At 34.9% G+C, this 21,692-nt stretch overlaps 1 protein-coding gene across 2 annotated transcripts in view; it reads right to left on the reverse strand.

The window, feature by feature from the left end:
- Window positions 1-1,009: 1,009 nt before the first annotated feature.
- The window catches only part of LOC107036149, a 24,316-nt gene continuing 3,633 nt past the window's right edge, over window positions 1,010-21,692 (reverse strand). The window contains exons 2-7 of one of the 2 annotated variants that reach the window (XM_015253895.2): window positions 12,677-12,818; window positions 12,302-12,459; window positions 8,783-9,213; window positions 5,645-5,886; window positions 4,037-4,370; window positions 1,010-1,212 (exon numbers count right to left, since the gene is read on the reverse strand). In XM_015253895.2, coding sequence (XP_015109381.1) covers window positions 1,097-1,212; window positions 4,037-4,370; window positions 5,645-5,886; window positions 8,783-9,213; window positions 12,302-12,459; window positions 12,677-12,787 — 1,392 coding nt within the window. In that variant the 5' untranslated portion in view covers window positions 12,788-12,818 and the 3' untranslated portion in view covers window positions 1,010-1,096. Of the gene's footprint in view, window positions 1,227-4,036; window positions 4,371-5,644; window positions 5,887-8,782; window positions 9,214-12,301; window positions 12,460-12,676; window positions 12,819-21,692 lie in introns of both variants that reach the window. The other variant, XM_015253896.1, reaches the window with a different exon arrangement.

A 21,692-nucleotide genomic window follows, 5' to 3' on the forward strand; every position in this document is an offset into this window, starting at 1 on the left:
AATGATCATTTATGACCTCTAGAGTCGTCCTGAATCGTTTTTGAAGACATATTTGACGATGAAGACAAAAATTTATCATTTAAAACCCAAACTTGGGATTAAAAAATACATTCAGTATATATTATCGACTTCATTTCAAAACAATCAAATCGCCTTGATGGATTGAAATTTTTATCAACATGAAGAAGATAACTCTGTTTATCAGTTGAAAAAAATGTATGTTTCTAGAAGACAAAGACGAGCGGCCAACAAGTCCTATTTTCCTTATGAGGTCTGGTATTTTCCATGTATGGAATTAATAGATAGCACATGAAAACTCAATTCTACCGATTAAGGTTACAAGTTAAAGAGGCATTCTAGAGTAAGATGGCTAGGCGTACGTCACGCCCTGACTTCACTCATATAACTCTAGAATGGAGCGACTAGGCGCGCGAAGCGCCCTATGCCACCTAAATCTATCAAGATCTATTGTAGCGGTCGCTTGATCAAGACTGAATGGTTCGATCATCTTCATCCTACCCGATCGGGAATCGAACCCGAAATCTCTCGCATGTGAGGCGACCCTTTTACCCATTGCATTAGATCGTTGGTTAATTCTACCCGTTATGTGACCCTTAGATTTTGACGTTTCAATTTTAACTCTTATATTTTGACCCATGTGACCCTTGGATTTTGATTCTTAGATTTTGACCCTTATATCCAGACTCCTATTTTTTGACACGTATGATCCGTACATTTTGACGCTTGTGACCCTTATATTTAGACCTTTGTATTTTGACCCTCATGAGCCTTAGATTTTGACCCATGTAGTTTGACACTTAGATTTTGACAGCTATATTTTGACCCTCACATCTTGTTAAATCCCTAGAATGATCTCTCCTCAGATGGGAGTAAGTAATCCAGAAACATGATTATCTCGACGATGCGACGAACTGAGGCTCTTTTCATATGAACATACACATTTTATTACAAAAAGGAATGCCGGGAATAAACAAAGTCCATTAAAGTGTCATAAAAAATATGAGTATTTATGTGGTATATTAACAATATACAGTTTATAGGTACATACAAAATAGGAGATTAAACGTGTCAATTGTTAATCCCATTCTCCGATGTACATAGCACGTGGTGTGGGCGGGATGACGCCTCTCGTGGGTATTGGTAATCTTCCATAAATGTGGTTGTACGGTGAATCTACTCGATCATCGGAATCTACAAACGAAAGGCTTCCTTTGATTATTGTGAACACAATCGACTGGAGGATCAAGTACAGAGTGTCCCAAAACTCGATCGAAATTAGAGGGGGTGAAATTCTGATTAAAGGGGGTGAAATTCTGAGTCAAAAAAGTTGCTCTTAGGCTTTTGGCTCCAGGTGATTGTTAACCAATTGCTAATTCATAAATCGATTGGGAAAAAAATCAGTAGCGAAGTGGTAAACCGGTTTATGTCGACTTATCTCCCAGTTGAGTTTTTGAGGAATATTTCCGAATCTAACGGAGGTAGCGAAATTTTGTAATGAAATTTGTTATAGTTCTCAATCGGCTCTACAAAAAAGGTTATAACAACAATTTTGCTATCTCCCTTACATTCCGAGATATTTATTGAAAACTGGTCAATAGTCAAAATTGACTTATACCGTTTTACCACTTCGCTATTGAAATAATCGGCTTTCTTGGTGGAATCAAATTGGCTGACTCCACAAAGGTGAAACCCGACATTTGATTAATTTCGGTTCATTTGCATCATGGATACATTGTTTGAAAATTACTTCTAAAATTTCAAGTTAAAAAATCGTAAAATTTTTAACAATCAGTTGAATTTTTGAGTATTTAATGGAATTTCTATTTGACACATGACAATCCAAATTATTAAATATTTTGCAAATTCAAGCAACAATTTCTTCAAAAAAAATTTCTAACAGTGATATTCCCTAAGATTTCAGCTTCAGGGGAACGAATTCGACAAATTTAAATCATTGGGAAGCCCCTGCTTCCGTCATACGTCGATGATTTGACTGAGTAGAAAGAGGAATAGAGAAAGAGAATCTGTCTGTTCCAATCCTCTCATCCCACTAGTGGTCCTATTGCGCATTCTTATCGCGCAGAGGAGCCCACACACTACTTACACACGCTTAAATTGCTAATGGTGGGGGGAGTCAACTTCCCCAATTGAAATGTTAGAGAAGCGAAATCATAGGGAGTATCCACTGTATTCTGTTCTCTTTTATTTTACTCGCCGTTATGTGTTCATTTTTGACAGCATAACGACGGAATGAGTTTCATTAATTTTTGCAATTTGTTTTGCAACGATTTGGGTCATTGTTATGAAAGGCTTTTCTCTGTATTTTGCTTTCCAAGAAGAGGACCCGCAGATGGGTCCAAACGTCGGCCTCATTGTCATCAGAGTTTAAATTTAGTTTCTTTTTTGTCTCCCCTGACCGCAAAACCGGTTATTCCTTACCTAACTAACGCTTTTCATTGATTAATAAAGTTGACGAATGGCAACGTTGTCGAGCTGGCATTACTATAACAGAAATCAGTTGATCATTTCTTGAGAAATTCATCAGCTTGTTAATTTAATTCATCGTTATAATGATTATTATTTTCATAACTTAATTTCTATATCAAATAGAGATTCTCTCGATGATTTAAAGTGAAGGTTGGGTTTGCCCCTAAAGGGTTTACGAGAGTATTTAATCCTTGTGTTCGCGGGACCTCCCAACGCGGGACCTCCCATATTAACCCCGATTAGTCACCTAAGGAAGCGCCAGAGCGCGCCTTTTTTACCATCGATTAGCTGAGCCGAATAATAAAAAAATTAATTTATCAATTAAAGTCTCTAGAAAATCATAGTATTTTTTAAAATTAGATAGCATGCGGAATTCTCAAAGAACATGCATTACTTCTGACAAACAAAGAAGTTTTTTCCACGTTGAATGCAATCGTTTGTTGTGCGAATTCGGCAATGCTTGAACCAAAATAACATGGAGGCGAATCCTTGCGGAGGTGACCAATCGTCGGGTCGCATGTGGTGACCAACTAGGATTAAGGATTGACGTAAGCTATTTTCGCGCCATTTTTTTACAAGAGTAAATTTTTTTTATGGTCAAATGTCATGAAACTTCGGCAAATCGTTCTTCGAACAATTATAAGATGATCGATCTATAGTTTAGCTCTGCGTCATATTGTCGATATCAACTTTTCAATTTTTTCAACAAAAAAGAGTTGTTCATATTGTCGATATCAACTTTTTGTTGAAAAAGTTGAAAAGTTGATATCGACAATATAATGAAGAGCTGAGCGATAGATCGATCATCTTATAATTGTTCGAAGAACGATTTGCCGAAGTTTCATGACATTTGACCATAAAAAAATTTACTCTTGTAAAAAAATGGCGCGAAAATAGCTTACGTCAATCCTTAAGGGGTAACAGAAGGCCACCGTTTTCTTGAAATTTTCATATCGCGTGCTAAATGGAAAAAGATCGTATGAACCTAATCTAGGCAACATGAAATCTGGACGATTTGGGCTCTTTAGAATCATTGTAAAGCCAACTTTTGAGGATTTTTTTTTTGGCGCATACGACCTTTTTCCATTTGCACGCGATATGTAATACCACGAGAGCTTCAAAATTATCGGGTATTTCGCGATAATTTCGTTCCAAACAAATGAAGGTGTCGAGTTTTGCAGGTTAAAAAATTCCGAACGCTTGCGCGAGAAATGTTGAAAACTTTGCGTTTGTCCTTGTGTTTGAGAAATAATGGAGATGGAATTTTCTTCATCATTTTCCCCGTAATCCTGGTGAAAAATGGTACGGAAAACATATGTTAAATCGTGGCGCTAAAGGAATCGCAATCGCGCCATTTGCAACTCGTTAACCAACGTTCAGAGCCAAAAGTCGAAAGGGGACTTTGGACTGAAAATTGCATCCTCTTTCATCCTTTTTTTTAGAATCACATTCAATCGTTTTGGGATACTCTGTACACAATGCGGCGAAAAAAATGAGAATTTCATCATACGTCTGGTCAAATACTCACCTAGTCCACTCTCAAAGCTTCTAGCGTGGTACATGATAGGGGGTCTTTTAATCGGTGCATGACTTGCATAAATTTGTGACGATTGACTACTAGTGTATCCGGTTGGGCCGGCGTATGACGGTCTTACGTGGCCGTACGACGGATGCATCTTCGGTTGATGTTGACTGTTTTTTGCCATCTTTACGAAATTTGGTACTCGTGCACGCAATCCACAGTAGTAAGGATCATCGTACTTTTTACTGTCATTCTTTTTACTCTTTTTCTCGTCGGCAACTAAGACTGTAGGTCGACCGTTGCTTGTACCATAGTCGTCTTCGATATCATCGTAATCGGGCTGAACACGAGTGGAAGAAGAATTAAAGTCCAATTATTTTTAGACATGACGTAAAGTTTCGGGATTAAGGCCCTTGGATTATCTTCCAGAACGGTGACAACGATTTTCCAACTAATTGCTTGAGTAAATTTTCAAATTTTATGTTTATACTCTACGGTATCCGAAAAGCTTGAATGAGAAATAAGAATAACTAAGATGGGAATAACGGATAAATCCAATTAGGGCGGGATTACAGATGCATAATTCAACGTAACTAATGACACTTCCTTGGCCAACATTATTAGGAGGAATAATCTACCGGACAATCCCGTTTTCTCAAATGAATTCTCATCACTGCAATCCGTACTATTTGGAGGTGTTTCGTGTAAAAAGTCAAAATAATGAAAAAGAATTGGGAAACTGAGGGGAGAAATGTCTGAGTATGTTGCGTTATTGAGAATTCTTGCACATTTTTTTCAGATCTCAGTTTCAAGAAAAAAAAATGAAATTTGGATGTTTTTGTAATTCCCAGCTACAACGTCCGACCCAGCTAATAATTTACCGATAAATTTCCGGATATTTACCGGTCTTGCTAGGGACTTAGATAGCATCCGTAAAAATTGTTCCCTGGGGAGGTTACCCCACTCTCAATTAGGGAAATTTCCATGGCACCCAAAAAAATAATGAACTATTGAGGAAAAACTAGTCGGTGATCAATCAAATCTTTCTTGAAAACACGTATAAGTTTCAGATTTTTTTCAGATTTCATAAGAAAGTTATTTGAACAAATGATTCGAAAAATTGTGAGTTTCGGGGTAATTACGCCCTCACGCGCAGGGGCATGATTCGAATGTCAGTGAGCATCATGGGAAAGATATCGGTTGAACCATGAAACTGAAGGAGAGAAAACACTCGACAGGTTTAGCAACTCGAGACGCATTTTAATATTATTTCAATACTTAGAAAAACATCCAATAAAAATTATTTGACACCCGTAGGTGATGAGAAAAAAATCAATCTGATAAATAAAATCAATATTCAAAAAATGTTCAAATGCACACTTGAATAGTTACTTGAAAACTGGAAAATTTTTTGCTCAGCGATNTTCCCCCCCCCCCCTCCCCTCCCACGGGTGATCTACACACGAAAGAACATAAAAAATTTCACTTCCACTTTCAATTCCGAACAAAGTGTACTCGATAAAAATTTAATGCCGAAAGGTAATCCAGGCCATCCTCAGTTATTGACCAGCAATGAGCATTGTGGTAATGATGCGTATGATTGATGATAAGTACCTTAGGAATGCCATGGCCATAAAGGTTCTCCCTTGGCGGAAGTTTCGGCGGTCTTTCCGCTCGGCGTTGATGGTAACTTGACGAGTGCCCATATATCGATTCCTGTCTTGGATCTCTGCTCATGTCTCTCCCGTCACTGGGACCGGAAGACGAGGAAACACCTGCGACGCTGTAGGGATCCTCATCGGGGATTGGAATTCGCGGGCGGTTTTTAATGTCAACGGGCCTTTGAAGAGCTAAAACTGATGTACAAAAATTGATTAACATTGTTCAATGTTTCAAACGATTCGATGTGAATGCAGTGATGCCCGATGAGACGTAACGAGTCAATTTTCTACATCTTGTTGATCATTCCGTTAAGAGGTGTTAATATGACCGCTTTTTGACACAGAATGGAAGCTTTGTAATCGTAGAAATTTAAGTTTACAATTTTTTGTGCTAGGGTGTAGGGTAGCTACACGGAGAGAAGTATTCAATAAAAATTACGTATCTCTTCCGTAATTCCGAAGCGCAATGTGGTTGTAGGAAATTTTACGGAGCTGTCACGTAATTATTACCTAAAATCACGGAATTTTTCCAGACCAATTTTTATTTGCGCAATTTTTATTTGAACACGACGAAAACTAATGTCTGAATACACTTTTCAAACACTTTTGGGACGATTTTGTAGACACTTTTGAGACATTAAAATGTGTCTGAATTAATGGAGGTATTTCAATTTCAGACATCAAGATTCAGTTTCGGACCCAAGCGGTGTTTGAAATTTTCAGACATCACTTAGATTTTCAGACACTTTTAAAGATTCAGACGTTTTTTGCCATCTGCCATCTTAAATTCAGATGGTGGTTAGGCACCTAGTTTTTGCAGTGGATGAGTCAACTTTTCAGACATGAGAAATATCTTAAAAATTAATGTTTGAATGGACTTTGCCGTTTGAATCAGGTGAAATATCTTAATAGTGAAATGTTTGAATCACTCATAAATAACTGAATTTCAGACACAAAAAATGTCTACCATCATTTTTAGACAGAAATGGTGGTTGAAAGTTTCAGACATTAGTCAAATTTTCAGACACTTTTGAAGATTCAGACGTTTTTTACCATCTGACATATTAAATTCAGATACACGGAGAGAAATGTTCAGTAAAAATTACGCAACTCACAGTTCGCTCATCGATTACGGAATCGACTCAGAAAATTTAAGTGACGGTACCGTAATTTTTCACAGGAGATTCAGATAAAAATTACGGAACGTTCTGGAAAAATTCCGTGACAGTTCCGTAAAATTTCCTACAACCACATTTCGCTCCGGAATTACGGAAAAGATACGTAATTTTTATTGAATATTTCTCTCCGTGTAGCTGTCAGACACCTGGTTTTTGTAGTGAATCTACTGTGAACAATTACGATACCGTCACTTAATTTTCTGAGTCGATTCCGTAATCGGTGAGCGAACTGTGAGTTTCGTAATTTTTACTGAACATTTCTCTTCGTGTAAATATGGTCTAAAAAGCCCGAATATGTGATTTTTAGGTGGTGGATGTATGTATGTGGTCTTTTGTCTTCATTTTTCCTTGGAAGAATGGAATAGTGAAATAAGACTTACAAAAAAGAGGACCCATTCGGAGGCAAATTGCCCATTAATAAAAAAATGCAATGGTCCACTTGTTTGTTATATGATACATTTACGAGCATGTAACGTAATATTTTTACGATTTGAAATAATTTGAATAGTTTGACGATGTTATTGTTATTTAAATCGAATACGATGGTTATGTAGAATTTATATAACACAGTATTTTAATATTCCCTCCTATGCTAGTAAGTTGGAAGGACTAAAATCAAGGGTTATTGGAGAAAAAAAATAACCACTGTCTGTTCATTTATCATAATTGCGACGTTTCGCTAAATATTTTAGCTAAATTAATGCTTATAACTTATTCTATTCAGGTATTTTCTATGGAATTTCCTCGGCTCAAATTTTCTAAGTTTTTTCGTTTGATTTTCTTGATGAGAAGCAAAGGAAAATAGAATGAAAAAAACCCAGAAAATTTGAGTCGAGCAAATTCTATAGAAAATATATGAAAAGAATAAGTTACATAGAAAAATCGAATTCTGTTAACTTTTTCTATTGGATTTTTTCTATTAAACAGGTCCATAGAATTAGCCAAAAACTAATAGAAAGTTCAATAGAAATTCAATAGAATTTTCTGACGAATTTGATAGGTTTTTCTATTATATTTTTTCGTGCGTCACTATTTAGGTGGAATGTGGCGATCGGTCCATAATTTGATCATGTGACGCGAATTTCATCGCAAACCATCGATTTATACGGTCATGTCATCATAAATTGATCATGTGACCAAAATTGTCATATTTGGACTGGTCCATGTGGGTGTCAGAACATTTTTGCGCAGCTCTAATCTAGTTAACGATCATCTAGTTCTCTTGATGTATGATTCTAGGGGAAAATATCAAAAGAGATTGTTAATTGAAAATTTCTTCAGCCACAAATGGTCTATCCATATTTCCGTCTAAAATCACTCGTCACTGAGATCATTCCACTGATAACGTTCTCCATTTCATCACTACATCCATTGATACAATATACAAAAAAAAGAATTTCAATTTGAGACTTACGATCTCAAATTGAGACTTTCGAAAATCCTAAATTGAGTTCTGAAAGTCTCGACTGGAGATTTTCGAAAGTCTCAAGTCTTAACTTGAGACTTTCGAACGTCTCAAGTTGAGACTTTCAAACGTCTCAAGTTGAAACTTTCGTATGTCTCAAGTTAAGACTTGAAATCGTAATTTGAGACTTGAAAATCTGAATTTAAATTCTCTGAATATGTGATATTGAGACTTTAGAAAGTCTCAAGTTGAGATTTGAAAGACGCAAGTTACGACTTTCAGAAGGTTAAAATTAACATTTTGAAGTCTCAAATTGGGACTTTGGAAATTCTCAACTTGAGACTCAAAAACATCAAATCGAGATTTTCAGGTCTGAAATTGACGCTCGAAAATCTTTATTTGATCCTTCCGAAAGTCTCAAATTGAGACTTCCGAAAGTCTCCATTCGACACCTTTGAAAACTCAAAATAAGGATTATTTTTTCTGGGTGTAATTTTGTGACACTTACTTGGTGGCAACTTTGATTTCAGCATATCCAAACCCACGACATTGACAATGAGTACCCAAACAGGGCACTGTAATAAATCTGCCTCAGTGCGTACAAAGACAATAGCACTTAGACACTGTTTCTCTAATCTCTTTCTGTCTGGATAAGCTCGCCTCGTTTCTCTCGACAAATTCGTTTGGTATTTGTTCATGTCAAATATTTTTCCCGGTTTCTCGTGCTCCAAGGCACCCTGTGAATTCCTCAGTATCTCAGCACCCACGGCATTATCCTCTGGGTGTGTTGTTTTAATGTAAACATTACTCTTACACAGTCTCTTGATGAGTATATTTCCTTGATCGTCCATTTTGATCTTTACTCCTTGATTTATATGTCTTTTGGCTTCCTCTGTTTTTGGGTCTCTCATTGGATTATCAAATCCACATAATCCTATCCTGTAGATCGAAATTTAACAACATTGTCACATAATTATTCCAAAGTAATACTGAAAAGACATCATCATTTCAAATAAAAATGCAATCAAAATTCACTGATGTTAGGAAATCAATATTTTCCACATATTGTTAAAATAATACGGAAAATAAATAAACTAGATGTTTATTTATTTTCCGAACATCGATTCTTTTCATGTTCCAGGAAAATTGGAAAGACATACAAAGCCAAGATTTCGAATGATTCAAAAAAAGTGTTGCAGTACACTGTTAAAAAAAAATGAAATTTCATGGATAGTTGACTACTAGTTTTCAGGACAGTGACGCTGAATGCAATTTAGGGGAAAAAAATTATGAAAGTTCAGATTCACTGAAATTTCTAGAACTCTAAAGTAGCTCTACCCTTACGGTAAATTCAAAGATTATTGAAAACTGCAAAAAAATTGCAGAAAACTCGATTAGATTCGGAATTCAATTTTTTTTCTCAATTTAATTATCATTTTGGTTTTTCAAAGAAGAAATGTTTAAAAATCAGGATTTAACCAGTGTGTTATGTGAAAATCAACATTTCCATTGCAATCAAAGATTAAAATCTGAATTTTGTTTCATTAGATGTGAAAAAATCAAGAATTTTTTTGACATCTCATAAAAAATAAACTACCATTTTGCAAACAAGTTTTATTATTTATTTATAAGAGGGAAATGTTTGAAAAAATATCCATATTTTGCGAAATTTAACTTAGATAATACTGACTGGGTATGAATTTTTTCAAATTTTTTCCATGCAATTTAGTTGAAAAATTTTTAAACTGAAAATATCCAAAAGAAGAGGCCCGGCCGAAGGGTAGAGCTACTTTGCCAAATTACATTGAATTTTCAGTGAAATCTGAAATTTCATGATTTTTTTACCCCTAAATCGCATTCAGTGTCACTGTCCTGAAAATTCAAGAATATATTTACCGGAATTTCCTGTTTTTCTATTTATTTTCAGGGGACAATGGAACTGAAATTTGGAGTTCTCTTTGATTTTCCCACACAATTCTAAATTTTTAACGACGAAATTCCTTGAAATTCCAGTGGTAATTAAATTCGATGAAAATTTCCAAAAAGTGTACCGGAAATTTCAGACAAAATTTTTTAACAGTGTAGCTTCGAGAAAATGGAATAAACGAATCTAGTATAAACGGGCTCTTATGAGATTTATGTTCAATTTAATAATTCGCCTACTGGGAAATTTCAAGTGAAAAATTTGCGAATTGATTACACGGAGAGAAATGTTCAGTAAAAATTACGGAACTCACAGTTCGCTCACTGATTACGGAATCGACTCAGAAAATTTAAGCGACGGTATCGTAATTTCTCACAGGAGATTCAGGTAAAAAATACGGAACGCTCCAATTCCGTTAAATTTCCTACAACTACATTTCACTCCGGAATTACGGAAAAGATACGTAATTTTGATTATTTCTCTCTGTGCATGGAATAGAATTGTATAGTCATTTCATCCAAAAACCATGATCCACATCCATGGCCCATGCTCCTAATTAAGGGGAGACCACGGTGAAATTTGAAAGTCTCTGCGTATTATAGAGACGATTGTAAAAGCTTATAATATGAGTTGTAGGTGAATGAAAAGTGGAAAAAAATCGAATTCCAAAATTTTCGGAAGCATCTCAAGGGTCAGAACGACTTAAAATGGGTCAAAATGTACAAAATCGTCCGGGTACTTCATCTTTCAATCGATTGAGCTGGAATTTGAGTTACACACAGTTGAAATAATCACAAAAAAACAAAGACAGATTTTGAAAATATTAATTCTTTACATATTTTTATATTTTTTCTCCCCAGTGGTATGCCCCAATTTATTATAATATAAAATGGCCGAATAATTCAAGTCCTACTATCTTAAGAGGTGACCGGGGTGAAATTTGGATTTGTAATTCATTAAGACTGGCTAGATTAATTTATACCGTTTTATTTTATTTTCTGCCTTCACTATTAGCTTAATTTAATTTTATCCATTTTTATTCCTATTATATATTTTTAATATTTTTAATATAATAATATCTCAACTATGGTAACCCAAATTTCAGCTCAATCGGTCGAAAATTGAGGCACTTGGACGTTTTTGTATATTTTGACCCATTTTTACCCGTTTTGACCCTTTCGAACCTTAGATTAGAGAGTTCGATTGTTTCCGTCTTTTTTTTCACCTCCAACACATATTATAAACTTTTCCAAGCGTCTCCATAATACCCAGAGACTTTCAAATTTCCCTGCGGTCTCCCCTTAAACTTTTTATTTTTGAATGATTCCACGGACGAAAAAATTTAATAGAAAAACCTATCGAATTCGTTAGCAAATTCTATTGAATTTCTATTAGTTTTTGGCCGATTCTATTGAAATGTTCAATAGAAAACATTCAGTAGAAAAAGTCAATAGAATTCAATTTTTCTATACAACTTATTCTATTGATATATTTTCTATAGAATTTCCTCGACTCAAATTTTCTAAGTTTTTTCGTTTGATTTTCTTGATGAGAAAAAAAGAAAAATAGAATGAAAAAAACTTCTGTTGACTTTTTCTATTAAATATTTCCTACTGAACAATGTCAATAGAATCAGCCAAAAACTAATAGAAAGTTTGATAGAAATTCAATAGAATTTTCTAACGAATTCGATAGGTTTTTCTATTAAATTTTTTTGTGCGTGTAACTCTGATTGATAGATTGAAAATTTGATCAACATGAAAAAGATAACCCTGTCTATCATTTGAAAATAAAAAATACAGAAAAATTTTCTGGGTGTTCGTGATTTTGGATGAAACCTCTTGAATATTGAAAAACGTCACGACACATATCCTGTTGAAAATTCCTTCTCCCCAAAAAAATATTGAATTCGGCACAGTACGGGTCACCATTTCGCTCCGAGACAGCGGAAATTCCGAAATACTCCTGAGTATAATTAATTCCGAGCATATGTGACCGACTAATGTTCAATATGATTCCCCGCACGACAAGTGAGACGTGACTGGTAATAAGAAAAATAAAGTGAAAAAGAATTGGGTCATAGCTTTCGAGTCTAGTACTTACCTAAACCCATCGAAGCCATCATTGGAACCATTGACAGTGAGAACCGGTGCCCGCGCGTACGCCTTTGCCACTCTTCTGTTTCGCTCGAAGACGATCACCTTTGCCCAGATCTCATCGTCTATCTGATTCCACTTGTCCAACACCTCTTGTATGTGGTCCTGGAATTTCGAGAACAACATATCATTAACTTTCCTTTCTTATCGTTAAATTTTTTTCCCCCGAGGCCAAAAAATCACTTCGGTAGCAATTAATTTTTTCTCATAATTGATATTGAAATTAACGTATTGTCTCGAATAAGGATTAACATGGGAACAACTCTTCGAGTGAGAGAACTCGAAAATAAAAGACGTTTGGAGGACGTAGATTGATGCTCACCTTGTACAACTTGTCCAAATTATACCAGACATCCTCCTCTTCCTGATCCTCGTACTGAGCGTCTGCGAGGTTGTCCCTCGAACGGGATAGAATTTTTCTTCTCGATACCATCTCCTCTCACCTTTGTACAAATGCTGTTGCTCTGCAAATCATGACAAAAAGAAAAGAACTGGTCAGGCACACTAGCAACAGTCGTTTTTTTATCATCTCTTTTTTCACGATAGGGTGCATTCTGCAGTGACCGAAGGCGCAGCTTTCTCTCGGGTCTAAAACCACTCCATAACTCCAGGGTTAATACAACTTTTGTGTTCGAGGATAGAGATACAGGCGTACGTTACATTTTTCCAGAATGAATAACATCCTGCGAGTTGTCGTTGAAAATTCTTGGCACAAATGAAATAACAAAAATATCTCTTCAGCCATTCCATTCTCGTGTGCAATTGGCACTGCTTTTAGACCGGATGTGAGGTGAGGAATCGAGACCATAATGACCTTTATATTGGGATAGTTATTACTGGAGTTATATATATGGGGAAAGGGAGTTGCGCCCTTGGTACGAAAATGAGGTGTAACCTCGGGCTATTTGAGTGGCATTCACCAATTGAAATATTCCAATTAGAATATTCTCGAAAATATATCAATGTCTCCCGTCTTCACTATCGTAAACACAAAAAATTTATTCTCTACTTACGAAACCCTGCAGCCTACGGCATAAAAAAAAGTTTTTGATTAGGTGCAGAAAGAATAACAGAGGAATAGAGTTTCTAGTTTTTAGTAAGAATCTATGAATTGCATAACCGTGTCTTGGACAAGAGCAGAAATTTTCACATATTTCAAGAAAATTTTCCTTCAAATCGGAGGAAAAAGTTCTTACTCTCACTGAATTGAATATGAATGCAGGATAATTATCCTTAATTTGAGGGAGACTCCTTCTTATCGTAAAGAAATCTTGGTTATGGAATTCAGAACTTTTGACTTCTGAGCATAAGAACCTTGGGGTTCTTGAATTAAGAACATCCGCGTCCTCAAATAGAGAACATTCTCAATCTTCACTGTTAAAAATTTTCGGCTGAATTTTCCGTGTCGAATCCCGGAAATTTTTATCATGTTTAATTTCCACTGAAATTTTAGGAAAAAATTTTAGCAGAAAATCAATAAAATACTCAATTTTTCAGTTCAATTATTCCATAAAAATCGGAAAATTTAGCAAAAAATTGAAAATTCAAATCATTTTGTTTCTGAATTTTCATGTTCCATAGAAAATTCAACCAAATTGTAAAATTTCCATGTCACTCTCACTGAGAAGTCATGAATTTCTTTGACTTTTGTCTAAAACTTGAAATTTCATAACCATTTTTCCCCTAAATCGGATTCAATGTCCCTGACATGAAAATTACTACCCTATTTTCTATCAAATTTCTAAATATTTTGAACAGTGTTGCACGGATGATTTTTCTTGTTCTAATTTCAATCTACTCATGTTTACGAATCATTTCTTATCCAAAGTAGAAAAATCCAACGGTTCTTCATGGAAAGAAATTTACCTAAAAAATTAAACCGCTAAGAACAATTTGGTGAGCCAGTCTACAATCTTCCATGTACCAAAGAATTTCATAAAACAATCTAGCGAATTCGCTAGAAAATTGCATTTCTTTTTTACCGATTCTATTGAAAAATTCCGCACGTTTTCTAGGGTAAATCGTCACTCAGGGGTTAAGAATCACAACAGTTAGTGAAAATTCAAAGCAACAATTCACATTTCAGTATTTTTTTGCGTAATTTCCTATCCAAAAGTAGCTCGTCCATCTATAGGGCAGTGTCCATCTACTGGGTAGCTTACCCTACGCTTTTTTTTTTCAATAGACGTTTTTTAAATAGAATTCTGATACTGGACAATAGAAATGTTCGATAGAAAATTTTGTACAGAAATAGTCATTCACCAAAGAGTCAAAAGTCAATTCTAATTTTTCTGATTTGTTTTTTTTTTCTTAATTAGAAAACAGAAAAGATGGAATTTAAAAAACCTAGATAATTTATGTCAAGCAATTCTTATAGAAAAAGTTGTATAGAAAAATTCTAATTCTACTGCTTTTTTCATAGATTCTTTTCGCGTGCGTTAGGGTTCCCGCAATTTACATATGGAAAATGACTGGGAATAAGTCTCGTTTTTTGTACTCTCAGCACATTGATATAAAAGGATTCTTTCGAAAATTAGCATGCTGAACTTGGCTTTGACATTCTAATGACTGTCATCAGAAAAATCGCAAAAATACCAAGATCTAGATCACCCTCCCCAGTCAGCAAAGGTACCTATCGGTATTAATTGTTAATATGTTCCGTGAGATACGTATCATGGAAACCTTCCGTGAACATTCCATATTTGCACAATTTTAATGAAACTAAATATTCATGATTTTTTTTCACATTTTTCTCACGCAATGTAATTGAGAAATTTGATGATTGAAAAACATTGAATCTATAGTGTGGCTTGTACCAAACTGTAAAAATACTTGGATATACGTTAAGGATATCCAAATACTTTGGCTATTTTTTCTCCAGTGAAATGCTTTTCTATTTTTGTAGTCTAACATCAGAGCATTGATTTGAGCCCATTTGACCCCAACTTTCCGGACATTTCACAATGATTTTATTATTAAACTTTGCAGTTCTGATTTTGAATCTCGATATTGAACCGTTAGAACACATTTTAAAAATCTGAAAAAAAATTACAAACTTCACTTTTAGAGGAAGTTTGCTAAAATAATTTTAAAACTGCCACTTTTGAAAATTACGATCATTTTCAATAAATAAGTTATAAACAACCAATTTTCCACCTTAAAAATCATTTTAGTAGCGAAGTGGTAAAACGGGACAAGTCAATTTTGACTATAGACCCGTTTTCAATGAATATCTCAGAATCTAAAGGAGATGGCAGAATTTTTGTTATAACCTGTTTCGTAGAGCCGATTGAGAGCTACAACAAATGTAATTACGTAAATTTCACTATCTCCCTTAGATTCCGAAATATTCCTCAAAAACTCAACTGAGAGATAAGTCGACTTAAACCGTTTTACCACTTCGCTACTGATTTGTTCGCAATCGTAAACAAATTTCTTCATATTCAGGATTTTACTAGAAATCGATTTCATATTTATTTATGGTCAACGAATGTTAAAAAAATAATAATTCTGTGCAAAATGTAATTTCAATAAAGCCAAATATTCATGATTTTCAAAAAAAAATTTTCACGCAATGTACTTAATTAATTTGGTGATTGAAAAAAGTTGAATCGGTAGGGTGGCCTGTACCAAGCTGTAAAAGATACTTGCATAACCTTAAGAATATCCAAGTACTTTGGACATTTTTTCTCCACTGAAATGCTTTTCTACTTTTGTAGTCAAACGTCAGAGCTTTCATTTGACCCCATTTGACCCTAAGTTTCCGGACATTTTACAATGATTTTGTTATTTAAATTTTGCAGGTCTGATTTTGAATCTCGATATTAAACCGTTAGAAAACATTTTAAAAATCAAAAAAAAAATACAAAATTTACTTTTGGAGGAAGATTGATGAAATAATTAAAAAATTGCAATCGTTGAAAATTACGAGCAATTTCTATAAATAATTTATAAACAATTAATTTTCCACTTTAACAATCATTTATTCGGAATCGTAAAAAATTGACTCATATTCAGAATTGTACCAGAAATCGATTCCATATTCATTTATAAACAACGAATGTTAAAAAAAATAATTCTGTGCAAAACGTGATTTTAACAAAGCAAAATATTCACCGATTTTTTTCAAATTTTTCTCACGCAATTTAATTGACGAATTTGGTGATTGCAAAAGGTTGAATCTGTAAGGTGGTCTCTACCAAACAGTAAAAGAAACTTGGATATCCTTAACAACATTTCTCACTTGAAATAAGTACACTCTCTTGCTCCTGAATTCCAAGAATTTTTCCTCTGAAACTAAGTGAGCAATTTCTCATTCTCAGTGCCTTGTAGAACCATGAGTTTCATGAAATCAGTAACTTGATTCTAGAAACCAGCAACTTTTTTCTCTGCGAAGCCATGAATTTCCCCGAATAATGAGAATAAAGAAATCAAGAGATTCGTGAAAACCTCAAAGGAAATAACAGCTGAAAGTGTGAGTAATAAGTCAGAGAGTTGTGGATTTGTACAGTGTAATATTAAATGTTTCGCCTGCACCTAAAACTTGGCGACTTTCACTCGTAATAAAAGGCGAAGGCCTGGCCTAACTCCGCAACGGCGCGGGAGAAGTCAAGAAGTTGAGAGAGTGGAAGAAGTAAGGAGAGTTTCCTTGGGCAATGGCTGAAGTAGCTGCGCAACAGAGAGATACACTGGTGGGCCCTATCTCATGCCACATATATACATTAAATACACGTATAGAGAGATAAATACATTTAAGAAACAAATGCTCAATGGTATGAGAGAGGGGAAGCTATGGCTCCTGGGCTGCTGGCTCGATCTCCCACTGTACATGTATACATATCCAGCGAGAAAATTGCGGCTGGTATAACGTAACCTACGCCTCGTTTCTATTCGAAAGATCCAGGGGTTCTCAATATTCCAATGCATTTGTTGATGATAAATTATTACATAAATTATAATCGCATAAAATTTTTAGTCTCCAATTCTTAATTTGTGTCATTTATTTGATTTATTCTATCGAAATAAGACAAGGATAGAAATCGAATTTATGAGTATTAATGATTCCTCTCATCTCCATGATATTAGTCAATATAAGAAAGGTCAGGGGATATTGAAGACATAATTACGACGTTGATTAAATCGTTATAGTGCGACGTTTCGCTAAATTATTTCAGCTTCATCAGGCTCTTGCCGGCAATCTCCGCCTAGTCAAACTACTTCTATATCAGTGTTGGAACATATCATGTGCAAACAAATAAACAAAACATGAATAAACAAAAAGTCAGCACGGAGAGAAATGTTCAGTAAAAATTACGGAACTCACAATTCGCTCGCCGATTACGGAATCGACTCAGAAAATTTCAGTGACGGTATCGTAATTTTTCACAAGAGATTCGGATAAAAATTACGGAACGCTGTGGAAAAATTCCGTGACAGTTTCGTAAAATTTCCTACAACCACATTTCGCTCCGGAATTACGGAAAAGATACGTAATTTTTATTGAATATTTCTCTCCGTGAGCACAAACATAGGATCAACCAAACGCAAGGATGTCCAAGTATTTGTGGGTGTTCTTCCATTATTCGAAAAAATGTATTGATTTTAAAACTTTCCGGAGACAGTGAAAAATTAATTTCCTTAGTTCTTCCTCCTCACTTTTTTTTGCATTTTTTTAATTTCTTCTTGCTGAATTATTGAGATCCCTCTAATACTTGAGTGATTCGAAGTTCTCGTCAATATGAAAAAAAAAAATCAATTTTCTAGCCGATAATTCCCTTCTGATTCTTTTTTCATTTTCTTTTCATAATAATAATTGCAATCCGACCATAAGAATGAGGAGTACCGACATCCTTTTACCATATGAAGGGAAGAATAGATTTTAAAAATGATCAGGAATACTTGAAGAGATTTTTCTATTACACTGGTAATATTTTTTGTCTGAATTTTCCATTGATTTCCATTCCATTGATTTTCTGTTCAAATGATCTGAAAATCAATAAAATACTTGATTTTTCAGTTCAATTATTCTGTGAAAGTTCATAAAAATCCGATAAATTCCGGGAAAAGTTGAAAATTCATGTCATTTTGTTTCTGAATATTCATGTTCCAATGAAAATTCAATCAAGTTGTGAAATTTCCATCTGATTCTCCCTGAAAACTCATGAATTTCCGTGAATTCTACTTAAAACTTTAAATTTCATAACCATTTTTTCCCTAAATCCGATTCAATGTCACTCTCATGAGATTTACTATAATATCTTCCATGGGATTTCAAAAAATTTCCAACAGTGTATTTCAATGAGATTTCGAATGACTTTTGTTTTGTGTATTTGTTTTGATCACAAAAAACCACTTTTTATTGATCTTTAAAACAACTTCCTTCATTCAATGTTGTAACGTGCGAATTAAGGAAAAAATATATACAATAAAAATACAAATCGATAAAATTGAATGAATTTACTCGTGAAGTCGGAAATGGAAATAAAATAAAATAAAATAGTATAAATTAATCCAGCGAAGGGCGCAGCGTCCGTTCGCTAGTTATTCATAATTACAATTGAATGAAATGAGAGAAATGAATTATCCATCCTCTTCTACCGTTTATCCGTTTTATTGAGGATAATATACTGGTGTTTTACGAACGGAGCGCAGTGTCGAAGGTAGACGTGGGCGTTCATGTGTTAAAAAGAAAACAAGACACTGGTGTACCGTTAACTTTGTCGCTGTACAGTCAATAGATGAATAAAACAGACAAAGGTAACGAATGCTGTGTATTCCGTGGCTCGATGTCACGTGTAAGGTTCACTTGAAAAATTGATGATAAGATATAACAGAAAAGTGCGACCACCCCTTGTGAAAATGCGAGGAACAAAAGCATGAAGGAATTTCGTTATTTCAAAAGCGTGCATTTATGTTTCCACACGCAAGAATGTGGATTACATTCTGTTCTAATTACAAACGTAATTGCTAAGAGGAAATATATATCGTAGCGACCGATCCTTTTACGAAAATCGGACAAATGAAGAACTGTCAAATCAGAATGATGAGGAAGCTTTATTCACTTTATTGTGAAAATGTGGGTTAAATTTTCCTCTAATCACATAACTCATTTGATACGAGAAATCGTGCCACTGATGGCAGGTAAATTACCCACGTTTCGACCCTGTTTCATCCCGTGTTTACAGGAAGTACAAAACTGAATGGGAGTGAATAAGAAAAATCATAACAGCACTCTCGGGTAATTTTCTGTTCTCAGCAAAAGCCCGGTCGCGATCGATGATCGTTGGAGCATGAAAGTTAGACTTTCTAAGCTCAACGTAACGATCAAAAGAATTTCACGTTGGTCACGCCCGCTTCGCTCTTTTTCATACAAGACGTTGAATTGGATTTAATTAGAAAAAGAGGGAAAATGGAGAGAGTCTTCTTTGTTATTAGGATTCACACGTTGTGATGAATGCATTTAAGGGGAGACTACTATGAGTTTTAACAGTCGCGCAAATTTCTTATGCATTGAAGATCGATTATATTACGTCTAAAAGACGAATAATTAGTGCAAAAAATTAATTGTTTATTGTTTGTTTTCAGAGGGCAACAGAGATTTTTTTTTCAAAATTATTGAAAAAATGTGTACAATAACAATTATGAATTAGTCTTTTCAAATTAGATTTCTACACAGCTAATTCCGTTTTGTTTAATATAAAAATTTGCGCCATTAACATAAAATAGGCAGAAAAATTGTCATTAAAATATTTTAAATATATTGTCGATTCTTTCAGAAACATTTTTCGGGCTATTTCACATGTATGGTGCAATTAAAAAAAAAGAAATGAGCTGTGTAAGAGGTGAATTGCAAAAAAACCAATTCGTAATTGTTATTGCACACATTTTTTCAAAAATTTTGACAAAAAAATCTCTGTACTCCAAAAATTGGAGGCCCTGGACTATTTTTAATATTTTAACTGGACAATAACTAATCAATTTATTTCGACCATTTTTGTGTTCGAAATATTTTTTTAATAACTTCTTTATTTATTCCCACATATTTCAAGCCTTCTTTCATTTTTCTAGCTTGTCTTTTGGATAATCGGAAAATAATTAATATAGATAGAAAAAGTGACGTCGTGCCGTTCGAGGTATAAGTTGGCAGCACCGATTTACTCAGCTGTTATGCTCCTTCCCGTAGCGAAATGTATCATCACAACTCCATTCGTATTTGCCGCGCTTACCCCTCCGCGATTTTTTAATTATCCCTTCTAAGAATTCTCCTAGGCCACTTGGATTATTTTTTTTTATGTTCCTCCATGAAAGCTCCACCCTAGTGCGAAATTTCAGGGAAATGTCGCCTTCTTTTCTATTTTTAATATTTTTTTTTTCCGAATTCCCGTACACGGAGAGAAATATTCAGTAGTAATATCCCGAGAGCTTCAAAATGATCGGGTATTTCCCGATAGCTTCGTTGCAAACATACGAGAGTGTCAAGTTCTGTAGGTTTAAAAACCCCGCAAGGAGCGAGGGATTTTCCTACAAAACTTGACACGATCGTTTGTTTGCAGGGAAGGTTGAGGGAAATACCCGTTGCATTTTGAAGCTCGAGGGGTATTTGGAGGAGTATTTCCTCCATCGGAATTTCGGTCACTGGAGGGCAGCATTTGATGTCAATGTGGTACAACCTACACTTTCGCATTTCAATTATTTTGTTTAGTCTCCCTTAGCAACGTGCCGTGGTTTTACCAAATTTTACCGATATAAAACCGTGTAGGTTGTACCACGTGACATCAAATGCGGCCCTCCTATTGGTCGAGATTCCGATGACGGAAATTCACAATTCGCTCACCGATTACGGAATCGATTCAGAAAATTTAAGTGACGGTATCATAATTTTTCACAGGAGATTCAAATAAAATTTACGGATCGCTCTGGAAAAATTCCGCGACAGCNTGTAGGTTGTACCACGTGACATCAAATGCGGCCCTCCTATTGGTCGAGATTCCGATGACGGAAATTCACAATTCGCTCACCGATTACGGAATCGATTCAGAAAATTTAAGTGACGGTATCATAATTTTTCACAGGAGATTCAAATAAAATTTACGGATCGCTCTGGAAAAATTCCGCGACAGCTCCGTAAAATTTCCTACAACCACATTTCGCTTCGGAATTACGGAAAAGATACGTAATTTTTATTGAATATTTCTCTCCGTGTAAGAGCCCGTGTTAAAGTGCATTTTTTAGAAAAATTCCAGTATTTCAACCATTTTCCTAGGCTATCTGGGATTTTGTATAGGGGTTTTGAAAAAATCAAAGAATGTAAAAAAAATCATCAATTTCTTGACCTTTTT

This window comes from Diachasma alloeum, unplaced genomic scaffold (genome assembly GCF_001412515.2).
Source record: "Diachasma alloeum isolate Michigan unplaced genomic scaffold, Dall2.0 Dall_scaffold_00206, whole genome shotgun sequence".
Lineage (NCBI taxonomy): Eukaryota > Metazoa > Arthropoda > Insecta > Hymenoptera > Braconidae > Diachasma > Diachasma alloeum.